Source organism: Macadamia integrifolia, chromosome 2, assembly GCF_013358625.1.
Source record: "Macadamia integrifolia cultivar HAES 741 chromosome 2, SCU_Mint_v3, whole genome shotgun sequence".
Taxonomy (NCBI): domain Eukaryota; kingdom Viridiplantae; phylum Streptophyta; class Magnoliopsida; order Proteales; family Proteaceae; genus Macadamia; species Macadamia integrifolia.
The window spans coordinates 38,670,686-38,685,625 of NC_056558.1; the positions used below are offsets into that span (position 1 = coordinate 38,670,686).

A 14,940-nucleotide genomic window follows, 5' to 3' on the forward strand; every position below is an offset into this window, starting at 1 on the left:
CGGTGCGGTTTCGGTCCGGTTCCACCGGTTTCGGTGTAAGTTTGGAAGTGACCGAAACCGACCCAATAAGGATTTATCGGTTTCGGTGCGGTTTGGGTTCGGGTTGGTACCGGTTTGGATTTATTAGGTTCATTTCGGTTTGGATCGGTTTTTTAAACCGGTATGGAGCCATTAGGAAACAACCAAATGATGAATTGTTGAACTTCGATTTCTTAAATCGATTTGTAACCGGGTTGGTTTTGATTTTTGGTCTAGTTTGAATTCGATTTTCCATACAAATGTATACAAAACTATTCAAATTTTAATTTTTTTAATGAATTTTGGAGTGTTTCGGTTTCTTACCGGTTTGGTTTCGGTTTCGATCCGGGTTTTGAGCCGGTTTCGGTTTTGTTTCGGGTTCATCCGGTTTTCGGTGCGGTTCGGTTTGGTTTTGGGGTTACAATACTTGAAACCGAACCGAACCAATAAGGCTTCGGTTCGGTTCGGTCCGGGTTGTTATCGGTTCGGTCCGGCCGGTTTTACCGGTTCGGTTTAGGAATTGACACCCCTAGGCCTAGGCGGTCATAATATAATAAATAAAATAATAAAAGACGTCAGTGGGGAAGGAATGCTGTTCCTCCTATGCTCCTCTGCGAACACGTGGGAGCATCAATTACACAAGGGTAGGGCAGTCTATTGTATGATTAATGCTTTTGCACATTCTCCCATTGGTCCGCATCGATGCAAAAATCATAAGGATGGACAACGTCCTTTCGCTAAAATAAATCAAGTGAGATGACAATGGAACACCAAAGTATGGAAAACTCTTTCTTTTTTTTTTTTTTTGTTCAGTACTTCATTGCTAACACATGGAAAACTTTGTAAGGGCTAAGACTTGGCATATTAGCAATGTATCGTAGAGTATACCTATCCACCAAATTTAGGTTGCATACACTTGTCCCTCCCAAACCATGTAGTAGTTGAAGCCTCGTGCACCGAAATTTTTTTTTTTTCATGTACCAAGTGACATTAATAGATTTGCCAATCATGGATTCGTTCCTTCCCAACCGGATCAAATGGAAAATTTGCTTAAAAAGAAAAAGATGACTGATACATTATGCAATTGTGATGTCATCGATTCATGTCTTCAATATATGAAGTTTTAAAATAACGCAATTCTTCTGTTTAATTAAAAAAAATCTATTTTCTTTGATCACTAATTAGAGTAACTGGTGACCATGTTCTTACTCTTGTCTTTATTTTTTTATGAGAATGTCGTTACTCTTGTTTGATAGTTTTCTTGCACCTAACAAACTTGAATGGTAGTTTTTTACTTTTTGTGGGTTATGGATCCATGGTTTGAGGAATCGGATTGGATCGGTTAAAAGTGATCGTATTATATTGGTATAGACTTTGATCAATCCTAATTTCTGATCGATACTGTGTTAATGGATTGATATGGACAACGAGTAAAATAGTAAAAAAATAATAATAATAATAAATAAATAAATAAAATAAAACAAAAGGTATTTTTGTCCAATGCAAAGTGATCCGAATCGATTACCAACCTTGACCGATCTCATTTCCAATACCAAGTTCTGCATAGCTTTTTCTAATAAAATGGTTAAATATGGAGTATTTGCCTACTTCAATATCTCTCATATGGCATGACAATTTGCAAATTTTGACCTTTTCATGAAAAGGAGATGCATTATTTGGTTTGGTAATTGGGTCATAACTCGGTATATCTATCCTTTTTATTTAATGAAAGAAATAAGAATTTATTACTCAAAAAAACAAATTAGCTCCACATTTGACCCGATGATAAAATACTAGACTTGTTAGACATAGTGAAACAAAAATTAGCCAAAGAGATAGAGTTATAGACATCCAAAAATAATGAAAGATTGTTCTACAAGCAATTATATACTTCTATTTTCTCTTTCTTATTTTATGTTTATCTCATGTATCTCTCGTGCATCCCTGATGTTGGAGAGGATCCAAATCTAATGCCAATTCAAAGAGTATATTGCGCTCTTGCCTACCAGTGTGAGACCCATGGTTGCTAGGATTCCTCCTACATAGTGATGCACATATTACACATATAGTGATGCACATAATACACATATGATGACCAAAATTTCAAATACATGGATGGCCCTTGAGCAATTACCAAGAGTAGTTCACCATGCATTTGGTGTGCACACATTACAAATATTACAAGTGATCATAAAAAATTACATTATTTTTTTTTTATTTTTTATTTAAAAAATAATTAATTTTAAAATTAAAAAGATTCTCTCAGCCGACCATAGAGGATACACTCTCTCTCTCGTCCTTAAAAATTAGCCTTCTCTCTCTTTGTTTTAGTATTGATAATCCTCTCTCATTTTTAAAACCTACCCATGCAAATATGACCTAAGGTTGGTCCAAGGAAGGCCAGGGAGCACAAAGCCGATCTGGACCTGAGGTAGTGGCGTGCTATATGTACATTTTCATGTTCATCAAAGAAAAACCACACCTTCTGATGTCACATTGACTGTGATGCAGTTTGCTGCTATGGATGAGAATGGCTTCTTCCATGTTGGGTTTTATTAGTTAAAAGTAGCATTTTAACGACAATCAACATTGTTCAAAAACTACGGCAGTATTATTTGGCTGTGTATCTCATGTCCTATGTAATCTTGCCGTAACTAGTTTCAATTCGGAGGTAGGGAACTGGGATAGACCTCCTTTATGGTACGGCAAAGGTGGTAACACACATCGAGACACATGTTCATTTGTTAGGATCTGTGTTTAAGTGGTTCAAGTCATAAATGTGCACTGCCACCCTTACCGTGTTGCAGAGGAGCCGGATCCACTCGAGAAAATTGGGCTGGTATCATCTTTCAAGTTGTTGGATGGTTATGTGACAAATTTGGGTCTTCCCCAACTTACATTCGATTTTTTATTTTTTTCAATGTTTTTTTTTTTTTTCCCCTAGTGAATTCTTAAAGTTTTGTTTTTTCGTTTTTTTATTTTTTTTTCCACTTGACTAATTTTGTTTGGAGATTAAGTTTCCAATTTGGAACCCATGCCCATACTTCCGCTTCCTGAGCCTCTCTCTCTTTTCAAAATTGGGGGCAAAGATGTTATCTCATAGCTAAGGAGAGAGATACACAAGGAGAGCTTGTGTAGGATACACTCCCAACAAAAACATTTGAGAAATGGATTCTATGGGGGAATGTGACCCCTGCACCTAGGTACACAAGAGGGAGGGGGCAAAATGACTTATGCACCCCATGAAATGAAAATGATGTCTTTGTGGATGAGGCCTCAGGAAAGGATCCAGTCTCTTTGTGGATGCTTCCTCTTGAGTTTCCATTGATCCTTGCATACGCAAAGGAATTGCATTCTCCTATAGGAAATACTTCCTCAATACATTTTTCTTTTGTTTTGAACTAAAACATAACATGTGTTCGAGGACTCTAGGCTTTGCCTACCTACAAAAATCAGACTTTAATATAGGATTGGGGCAATTGACAATGGAAGATGTTGGTTGTGGGGGGTGTAGTTGACTTTTTTCTTTTTTTTAATCTAGAAAACAAAATACAACGCATATTTGACCTAATTATATTCTATTTGACTTTATTTGATTAACCCTTTATCTAATTAAGTTCTACTTACAACATATATACTTTCTTGACATTGTCGGTTGTGCCCATATCCTTGCATGGATGATCATGCCATGTGATGGGTCATATGCATATTGTGATGCCTCATGTCTAGCATATGTTGTTCAAATGCCCTTTACAGATCTGCCTCCTCCTCTTGTGGTAGAAATATTTGTATCCAATATTTATGGTTATTTTTACAATAAGTTCACTAGGGAGTCTTTTGGTTTTGACCATATCCTAGCATGGAAGACTATTGTTTTTAGCACATCAACCAATTTGATCACTTTCCATTCCTTGACTTTAGGTATTTCAATTCATACCTAAACCTTGATGTTTTATACCTTTATTTGCTTTGTATTTCATTTTTTTTCCCCTTAATGAATTTCTAGTTACCAACCAAAAAAGAAAAAATCTTGCTGCACCCAATTGGTGATTGATTACTAGACCAACCATTGGTTAGATGAGTTGTTACCCATGCTACTTGTTAAGAGGTAAGTCTTGTGTTCAAGTCGCAAAGGTACCAATAAGAGCTCTTTTGTTGTCGTTGAAGCATTTTGCACAGTGTTGTCTTGATGTGTCTATCTCTCTTTATTCTCTTGAAAAAGTTCCTTATGCCCTTCGTGTCTAAGCACTCCTCTTGGTTGAGTTGTTAGCTCCAGGAAAGCCAACAAAATACTTAACCTACTACCAAAAAAAATCAAACATTTTATAAATTTTTTCTTTTTATTCCCACTCAAACGTCAGACTAATTTTGGGTGAATCCAAATTGGAAGAGGCTGACCCCATATTGATTTTGAGTATTTCAACCATGAGGGTCTCTACCCCTTGGTATCTCCAAACCCTCGTGGACTAACACCCCCTTATAAAAAGAAAGAAAGATTTTTTTTATTTTTTATTGAAAGAAGGTGGAGAAACACCTCCACCACACGAATTTATTTGAGAGCTTTAAATATGTCATTCTTGTTAATAAGCATAACAAGATAAACAAGAAAGATGAACGGCCTTTCCCACCAAACTTTCCACAAATGCACAAGGGAAACCCCTTTAACTAGGTTTCATTGATTATTATAATCTAATGATCAAGACCCTCATGTTTATGAACTTAATCACAAATTGACGATTTCTTACACACTTTAGAGAGAGAAGATTATTTAACAAGAAAGAAAAAAGGAGACTCAGAAATGCCCACCCTTAAATTCAAATCTACCATTCGTACTATAAAATAAAATAAAATAATAAATCAAATCTAACATTTTACTTAAAAAAAAAAAAAAAAATCAAATCTATGAGGGCCAGACCCCCCTAGACCAATTTGTTTCCATGGGAGATAGCGTTTACCATTAGTGACTGTTACCATATTAATTATTCCCTCCTGGGTCATCCATCAACTATACCAGAGATGAGACGTGAGTCAGCGACGTATCGTAGATGTGGTGTGGACTGTGGACTCGGCTGGTCTCTGGACCACCACTTTGTATTCTCTCCTGTACGATCATTTAATGTGCCGCACAAGTTTTTTGGACCGTAAGCGAGGCGCAACCTAATCCTATACTTAAGGATAATGGTCTCAAATTTTATATCAAGACCAATATTAATTAATTAGATCATGCTTCGGACTCTGATTTTATAAAACCGAAATGGAGAAGACACCAAATCAAACTTAAAAAATCCCCAAACCCCATATAATCTATACAAAGTTGATACTAACCTGAAATTCATAAAACACACTTTTAAGAATATTTACATGATCAACTGAAACTAAATTGAGACCAAACGGAAACTAAATTGATAAGAAATCAAAACTGGTGCATGTTTATTAGTTCATGTTTTGGTTTCATTAATTCTTAAATCAAAATTGGTCCAAACTAACTGATCATCCCTACTACTTAGGGGTATCAATCGGTTGGTTCTGATTGGTTCTATCGGTTTTCATCCATTTAAGACCCTATAATATTTTTGTTGGTTTAAATAATCAGGACTCTTATGCAAAGGTATGGACATATTTCTTTTTCGATTAATTGATTATTGGTCCGTAATTGACTCAAGATAATTAGGTTTTAAACAAGCTAATTGACTATTCGAACTACAAACAATCCTTAAACATGCTAAGTGAGCTTTAAACGACTACAAAACAATTGATTATCAATTGATCACAATATTTGGTCTGTCTCAGTGGAATGACCATCAAACCATTGCCTTGCACGAAGAACACCCAATTATTAATCAGTCAGTGATTCTAGACCGTGTTCGCTCCACTGAATCAAATGGCTTTTGTTGATGCTTAACGAGTGAGGTTTGGAACACCACCGGCGCCTGTTCAGGGATAGAGCAAGTAGAGGTAATGGAAAGAGGGAAGGGTAGTAGTTGAGGTGTGTTCCAGTTCATACAATATAATATGCCTATGCCTGCGTAGAAGACAAGAACAAGACCTAAGAGAGCGAATTCGACATTTGTAGGAACACTCGAGATGGTATTTGTCTTACATGTTTTGTAATTGATCAGGCTCGTCCCTAGCTTAGGGATTTAGATCTTGGGAATTAGACCAGTATCACTATTTGCTAATATCAATATGATACTAATATAGATTGATTGATTTTACCCATATGTTTCATTAAAAATGGGGTTTTTTTTTTAATTCTAATTTTACCCTCGACCCAATATCAATACCAAAGCCTAAGTGTCAAAAACATGACTCAAAGTGATAAAACTGATTGGATCAAACTTGAAATAACCTAGACTAAATCAAACCAAAGTCTTATTGGGCTGATTTCAGCATGGGATAAGACCCCAAAATTGGACTGAACCGCAGAAAACACTCAATGAAATCAAAATCGATTCAAAACCCATACCAAAACTCATTAAAAAAAAAAAAAGTTTTTGTGCACAATTTTATATAATTTTGTATGGCAAACCGAGCTTAAATCGGACAAAAACTGAATCCAATCCAATTACAAACCAAAGCCAAACCAAATCAAAACCAAGTTTTCCTTATTAATTTGGTTTGGGTTTCACCATTCTCACATTGAAACCGACTCAATCATGCTAAAATTGAACCAAACCAACCATTTGACACTCCTACTGATACCCAATACAAGATCAGCCAGGTATCAATGCATCAATCGACAAGTATAAAATATCAATACGATCAGGCCAATCCAACCGATCCGATACTAATACTTAGTACCCTGCTCCAGCTTCAACCTATCAGTTCAAGTCCAGCCTGTAGTTGCGTCCAACTTTTTACACCCCTACCTAAACTTACTACCTTTCTTATCACCAGATATTTTCAGAAATAAATGACCGTTAATAACAAGTTACAACGGACCAACACATTTCACCTGTCACAGCCAAGAAAAGCACTTTAGAATGACAAAAGTGAGTTGGTAGGTAGACCCAGGGCTAGACCCAGACTCAGTTTGGTTGAACCATTTGAGGTTAGGGCTCGGACCCTTGTGCTATAACGAGACGTGTCAAATCACTCATATTACTAATTACGCGTATATGTGTTCTTGTAATAACGAAAATACCGTTCTTTTGACACTTCTCATACATATAAAGGTTTTTGCTAGCCAGGCTTTTGCTCATCTGTCGTTCTTCCCACTGTTCTCATTTCCTGTAATATTAAAACAAGGAAAGTTCAACAACGGGAAGAAAAGAGAAAAAAAAAAAATTTCTTGTTTTTGCAGATTTGAGGATTTCTGATTTTTGATTTGGGAAGGTGAGGTTCTTCGTTCGTTCGATTTCCGTAACCAACGAGAACTGATAGAAACGGAAATTTGGAGAGAGGAGGGGGGGGGGTAATTTGGATTTGCAGAGCTTTGTTTCATGGTTTTATGAGAGTACTTTTTTCTAATTGATAGAATTTAGGGTTTTGATTTGGCGTTGGGTGGTTAAGATGCTATTAGTTTCAGATTTAAGTTGTTTGTTGTGATGAGTCCCCACCCTTGTGGATGGCGGCAGCTTCTTTCTGGTTTCTCCATTTGTTTGCTCTCTACGGATTCGTTTTTTTCGTCAACCCTAGTTTTTTCTCCCAAATTCGAGTTGTTTCTGCTTCGAAGGAGGATTTCTCAATTGTTCATTACGACTTTGATCTGTTCGACCATGATTATTCGCCCCCTTCACCTCCGCCGAATCCTCCGACGCCCAATCCGCCATCCGTTTCTTGTGAGGAGGATCTCAAAGGAATTGGGTCTTTGAATACTTCTTGTAAGATTTATAACAGTTTGCAGCTCGAGGATGATGTGTATATAGAGGGGGAAGGTAGTTTAGATGTCCTTCCCGGTGTATCCGTGAGTTGTCCTGTCGCTGGGTGCTCAATTATCGTTAACATTTCTGGAGATTTTAGTTTGGGCCAGAATGCGTCTATTGTGGCAGGAACATTTCTTTTACTGGCGCACAACGTGAGTTTGCTTGATGGTTCAATTATCAATACTACAGCTTTGGGTGGAACTCCTCCGTCTCAGACTAGTGGCACTCCGCAAGCCATTGAGGGTGCAGGTGGGGGTCATGGGGGCAGAGGTGCATCTTGCTTGACTGATAAGAGCAAGCTTCCGGATGATGTATGGGGTGGTGATGCTTACTCTTGGTCATCGCTCACAAAACCTTGGAGTTATGGGAGCCAGGGTGGAACAACTAGCAAAGAGGAGGACTATGGTGGTGGTGGTGGTGGACGGGTTCACTTGAATGCTGTGGACTTTCTTGAATTTAACGGGACTGTTTTGGCTGATGGAGGTAATGGTGGTCTCAAGGGTGGAGGAGGTTCTGGTGGCAGCATCTACATCGGTTCTCGAAAAATGTAATTTCTTCTTCTATGGCATACTTCTGTTTAAGTGACAACCTACTAATGCATACAATCTCTCATTATAACCTTGCTCTGTTATACGTTTCTGTTTCTCAGGTTAAACTTTGTCTCAATTTGCCTGTCTGTTGCTTGTTGAAATTAGTGGAGTATTTTAGTAAATTTTTGCCCATATTTTTCTATTGATCATATGGATTCTGTGTATTACAGCTACGACAATTAAATGATTGTGAAAGAGATGCAGTTCTACTTTCTTACTATATTCACTCTTTCATTATCTGGAAAATTTACTTTCATTCTATAATTCACACCTCCATTGTCTGTGAAATTGTATATAGTTTTTTCTTCTTGGGAATTTCTGTAACTAACATGCACTTTCATTTATTTTCTGAGATTATTACATCCATATTTTTCCCACTGGATATCCTATATGCATCATATTGCTCGACATACTACATAAATGGAAAATTGGCTTAAATTATAATTTCCCCTTTTGGTGGTGGGGATGTTTGGTTGCTAGTGGCTGCCTAACTGGAGCTTCTCTCTGCATCATCCATCCCACTCTAATCCTTTGGACAACACCCTCTTCTACATCTCCTTCACTGTCTGTGATTGAATGGGGTTTTGCAAATGGTCACTTTGAGTCATCTCATGATCATCAATTGTCACATCTCCATTCCAGTTCTGGTTCCAATTTTAACTGAAATTGGATCCAAATCTAGTTCTCTCTCTCTCTCTCTCTCTCTCTCTCTCTATATATATATATATATATATATTTCTTCTTAATTCCAAATATAATTGTCATAAAGGCTTTAGATTTTAAAGCATTCCTTCTTAATTATAATGTAGAATTTACTCTTCTTTGATCTCACCCTCCCAAAACTATAACATCAACAATCAGCATGCACTTTGGGACTTCTAAGGCTTATTCAAACTAATGGGTTCGGCTACATGAATTCTGTTTTGTCACATTTAAAGTCATATTTGTTGTTGACCCTATTATAGACTAAATGTGATTGGAAATTTTCTTGTCTCTCCACGAATAGTTCAACTACTGGTTTTAACTCATCATGTGTAGTCTTAATTTACATGAAGCACCTTTTTTCATCCTGGGTTAAACAAGCACTCTCTTTAGGAACCCTTGATATTGCTTTTTCTTAGTTAATTAAGACATGGAATTGGGTATAGAAATTTGTATATTGCTGATTTAGTGTTGGGGAATAAAAGGTGCAACTGTGAAAGGGACAACAAATTTGGTCATCAGATTGATTTTTCAGCAATTTTGAGTAGTTTAGGTAAGAAAAGGAAATAGGTCTGGGACATCCAGCTGCTATCAGTCTTATCATGATGGGTGGCCTAATTTGAGCCAGATGTAGACTATTATAGGTTGTAGCCAATCCAAACTTTTGGATGGGTAGGAATTGATGCAGATCATAGACAGAAAAAGAAGAGGAAAGGGTCTGGTTCACAATTGAACCAATTTTTAAGTTTTAACCCAAAGCAGGCCATGCGATTGGAATTTTTTGGTTTCCTTAAAAAACCAGGATAGTGGTAGCTGTTGGACTCCTAATTTCCTTTTATTTTATTATTCAATTTATTCTATTATTCAGTCAGGCTGGGATACCTCTGAAAAGTCTCCAGCCTTGTTTTGGTCTCATTTATTAGAGTCCTGTTGTTAAGGGTCCTCCCTTTCTAGTCTGGTGTGGGAGTTTCCTATTTTATTTATACTTTCCTTATTTGCTTATAAGCAAGCTCGTACAACTCTTTATTGGAACGATTGAATGAGTTGAAGAAATTGAGTTTTGCTGCGATGTGCTAAGGCGTAAGCCTGCTAGCCAGTTATACACTCCTGTTCTTCCTTTTCTCCCCTCCCCATCAATCCTGTCCTCCTTCCAGGTTTGCCCTCTATTTCTTCCTGTTCTTCTTCTCCTCCCTACCCATATCTGCGATTCCCTGTTTTGGATGACCTAACAGTTGATCAGGACTTGGGATTGATTCTTCTCATTCCTTCTCCTTTCTCTCTAATATTCTGGGAATCTGTCTACCAGTCTAGGGTGACTCAACCCCTTGAGTATCATTGCCTAGAACTCCCTCTGTAGTGAAGTAGTAACCTGAAACCAGATCTGATATCGGGTTCAGGTTCAGACATTAAATCCTTTTTCTTTACTTACTGTTTGGGATGACCATTAGTTGCATTCAAGAGGGGTTTGAGTTGGCAATCATACCCGAAATTTCAGGGTAATCAGAACTTGGATGAGGGAGTTCTCTTGATTCATACGATTGCTGGTTATCATAAACCCGTGCTTTGATGCAAGGTAGAATAAGACCTCTTCTTCATATTTGCTTCTAAAGACCCATCTTGTGTTATCTACCTAATACCCTTCCTAATGCAGAACAAATGGAAGGTTCTGCTGGTGTTGAGCACAAGTGATTAACAGAGATAAATTCTCCTAAATTGACTCCACCAATGACTCTTAAACCTTCTAAACTAACGTAAACACTTAACTACAAGGACTCTACTCGATTAAACTAACTTGACTACTTAATAGCACATGGGAAAAATAAAATAAAACAACAAGCCGAAGGCCCATAAAACCCAATTATGCCCCCCCCCAAAAAAAAGAAGTATTTTAAGGCTCAACTGTCCTGATTGGACACCATTAACTGCATCACCTCCAAAATCTGAACCCCTTATGTTTTGTCCTACTCTTAATACGCGATTCCAGATTAACCCTATTCCTTTAATTTTGATTACGTTTCAATCCCAGGTCCCATAGTTGTCACAACGTCTAGGCAACCCAAGGCGTTTGAGGGGGCCTGGATGCAAGGCGACCGAGGCGCAGGTGTCTCCTTGAATTCAATGCCAGGTCCTGTTTGCCTTTTAAAAAGGGGGTCCTAAATTGTTCTGGAAATTATAAAATTGCCCCTACCCATATAATTGAGTTTCTCTCTTTCCGAATGGGCCCACAGTTGGACCCAACAGCAAGGTTTTGTGACACAAAGTTGCATTATTTGCTCTTGTTAACGAGTCAAACTTCATGTGCCATGTCAACTGTATAGGTCACTGTGTATTGGATATTCCCCTATGTATTTTTATCCATGCAACTGTTTTACAAAACAGTAGTTTTTATCCATGCAACTATTTTACAAAACAGTAGTTTTTAATGGTTCTTAGTTCTTTATTTTCTCATGTGGAAAACTCTGTTTGGGATGAAATTAACACATGACCAAGGCAGGGTGGGCCTGCTAATCCACCTAATTTGGGTGCTAAATATGCTACCCTGTCTCAGATGTTCCACAAACTTGCCCAAAAAATTTGTTAACTTGAAAGAGAGGAGAGGAGAGAAGATGAAGATGGCTTATCTCTATGATTTCTAAGTCACACGAAGAGTGGACACATCACAGTTCTATATGTTTGCTAGAACTACAAAGCAAGAGCAGTGGAAAACTTTTAGTTAACTTGTGTGCAGTATTATGTACAACAAACTTCTGGATGGATTTTCACATGTTCAGACACATGTTCTGACTGGTGTTATGAAGTGATTGCTCTAGGCATGTGCCTTAGGTCCACCTTGCACCTCATTCATTGCTGTGTGCTTGTAACATTGCTTCATCAGTTAGGCCTTTGTGCTCCTTATCTGTCCTTTGTGAACCTTTATTGTTTTTGTTTTCTATTCAGGAAAACAAAGCTTAAGGTTTGTTTTGTTTGACCATTGCAAGCCTATGGGTTTGCTTTGGTTAAAAAACTAGAGTCTGCTCTATAGTTGTTTTGTTGGTCAGGCTATAGAGCTTAGTCGTCTGTCTGTAAAATGGGATGGACAATTTCTTATGTATCAAACAATAGGTATTTCATTGGTCTATAAAAGTAAGCATCAAACTAATCATCGTGCATAGTGATTATGTGCTATAGAGCCGAGCTTTGTTATCTTTCATCTTATGTACTTATTTGTTATCAACAATAAAAAGAAATTTTATTGATTAGGAAAAAAGTCAAAGCTTTGCAAAACATACAGTTTTGAATACAAGAGTAGCCGGGATTGGTAGGGTGAACTTAATCTTGGATAGGCCTGCCATTTCACTCTTCCCTTATATGCAACCATGGTTCGAAAACTTGAGTGAAACATGCGAAATTTCGCATGTTTCGCAGGTATACATATGTCGAAACGAAACCATAGTGGATTTTAAAAAATCTCCTGTTTCGACTTGGTTTCGACCAAAATTCCCATGTTTCGACAGGTTTCGACCGAAACATGGGAAATTTCGACATTCTCTTGTGCATTTTTTCTCCCAAGTTTGGGAAACTTGGGAAAATAGGGGAGATTTTCATTTTTTTGCACTTATTTATGCTAAATATCATTTACTTAAGATATTATTCATAAATAAGGAAATACCTCCTATTTAAATCCAATAAAAATAGTTTAAAAATCAAATTCCTAAAGGATAAATAGTCAACCCCCCAGTCCAAGAACAAAAATTGGATTTTGGTTATAGGGGCGATTTTCAACATTTAAATGCTGGGGTTTTTCTCAATTATGAAAATTTTATAAATCCTATAATGTTAAAACATTGCTAAAAACCGAAAGTCCGGTAAAATAATCTTTTGTTTTGATATCCCTAAAATTATTTTCTTTCAGGCGATTTTAATAGCATTCTTGCACTTTAAAATAAGTTTGACCGAAGCATAACTATGTTATTATAATTCAGATTTAAGTAATCTTAGACTTGTTGGAAAGCTGGTTTTATGTTATACCTAATACAAAAAGTCTCATGTAAAAATAAAAATCATTTGATCAGTCAAACTTATTATAGAACAGGAGCATTTTTCTGAATGTTGATTCTTTATAACTTAATGTGACTTAATGTTGATTATTTATGATTTGATGTGTCTAAATGTTGATTTTAATGACTTGATGTGGCTTAATGTTGATTTTTTATGATATAAGGTATATATAGTTTACTAAATAATGTTAGAAAAGATAACATGCGTGCTTTGAGGGTAGTGAGTCACTACTTGGATGGAACCGCCCAGACACTCTACTTGGAATTGAGTCACTATGATGTAGACAAGTCACTTAGGCTTATTTTATTGCAAATAAGCCTTGGGTTGTGTTATGTATGTGTTGGGCCTTTGATCCCATAGGTTTTCTTTGAAATGAGCCACTTTAATAGGCCTAAAATATGGGTAGAAGGTAGGAAAACGGGATTTTATTCATTAGTTTAATTAGTTGTTATTTAATTCAATAAAGGCCCATTAGGCCATTAGTTGGTTGTAAAGTCCTATATGGATTATTAGTTAGTTAGTCTTACTCCATGTTGGAGTCATAAAGTCAAGTCCTAGTCCTATTTTGAATTCCTAGTTGTAGTAGGAGTGTCTTGTCCTATTGGGAAACTAGCTCCTAGTATTAGTATGATTATAAACTTTTCCTCTATAAATAGATAGGCATATGCTCCATTATTGGACAGATTTGAATGAAAGAAGGTTTGCATTTATGAAAGAAAGTTTGCAATTAAATGCTTAGAGCAGCTGAGATAGTTGTGGGTGAGAAGCCCAGGCTGAGATAGCTACTTCCTTTACTCTCTTTCACCATTCTCAACCCCCCATCTGTTTTATTATTCTTTTTTATTTTGTTTGCTGTAACATTCAAGAGGTATAGTTTAGATTTTGATAAGTCTCCAGAAATCAGAACCGATCAGCAATCCTAGTGGAAATAGGAGAGAGGTCGATCTCCTCTCTTTCTCTCTTCTGTACTCTGTTCAGCCAAGTCTTCAATCAGGGTATTCCAGGCCTCATAAGGGTCCCACGATCATTACCTAGTTACTGTTGGAAGCATTCAGCTGCTGTTCTTGAAGGTTCTTTTCAGTTTTCTCTCTTAGGTTTGAAAATCAAGAAAGCTTATAACTTCACAGTCAGCCGTTAGAATCCTCTCAACTTTGGTGGTTTTTGTACCCTCCCTAGGGACTATCTACGCCCAAGAGTGCAACTCAATCGGACTCCTACAGCCCTGGCCGCACCTCTCTCTCCAGTTCTATAACAGGTCTTTCTCTCTCCCATGGGGTTAGGTTTTGGGATAGTTTTGCTCCTATATGGGCATTGTATCCTTGGGGATTTATTTGATGGTATTATTTCTTTATTTCTTACTCCTATTTGTATTGTTTGGGGTTATAAACTGTGGAGTTAGTTACTTGTAATCTACTCCTGCGTTACACTACTTTCGAATGTTGAGTAATTGAGTCACTATTGTTCAGTGTTGATAGATAACTGTTGATGATGTAATATTTTTATCTGTTTTGGATCATTTGGATTATGTCTTATGTTTTGATGAAGATTGTAGACTATTTATAGTCATTATGTAGTAAAATTTCAGAATTTAAGCCAACAAGTCAGCTTAATGATTATCGAACCTTTGGTTCACCACACAAGTAAGACTTTATGTGTTTTTTTTTTTAATGAAACTAATGATGTGAATGTGTTAGAAATGTTTAAAATAGGTTGTACACAAAAAATCA

At 36.9% G+C, this 14,940-nt stretch overlaps 1 protein-coding gene across 1 annotated transcript in view; it reads left to right on the top strand.

Moving 5' to 3' along the window:
- The first annotated feature begins 7,210 nt into the window (after positions 1–7,210).
- LOC122066956 overlaps positions 7,211–14,940 on the top strand; it is a 30,679-nt gene continuing 22,949 nt past the window's right edge. The window contains exon 1 of the mRNA XM_042630803.1: positions 7,211–8,430. Coding sequence (XP_042486737.1) covers positions 7,586–8,430 — 845 coding nt within the window. The 5' untranslated portion in view covers positions 7,211–7,585. The remainder of the gene's footprint in view (positions 8,431–14,940) is intronic.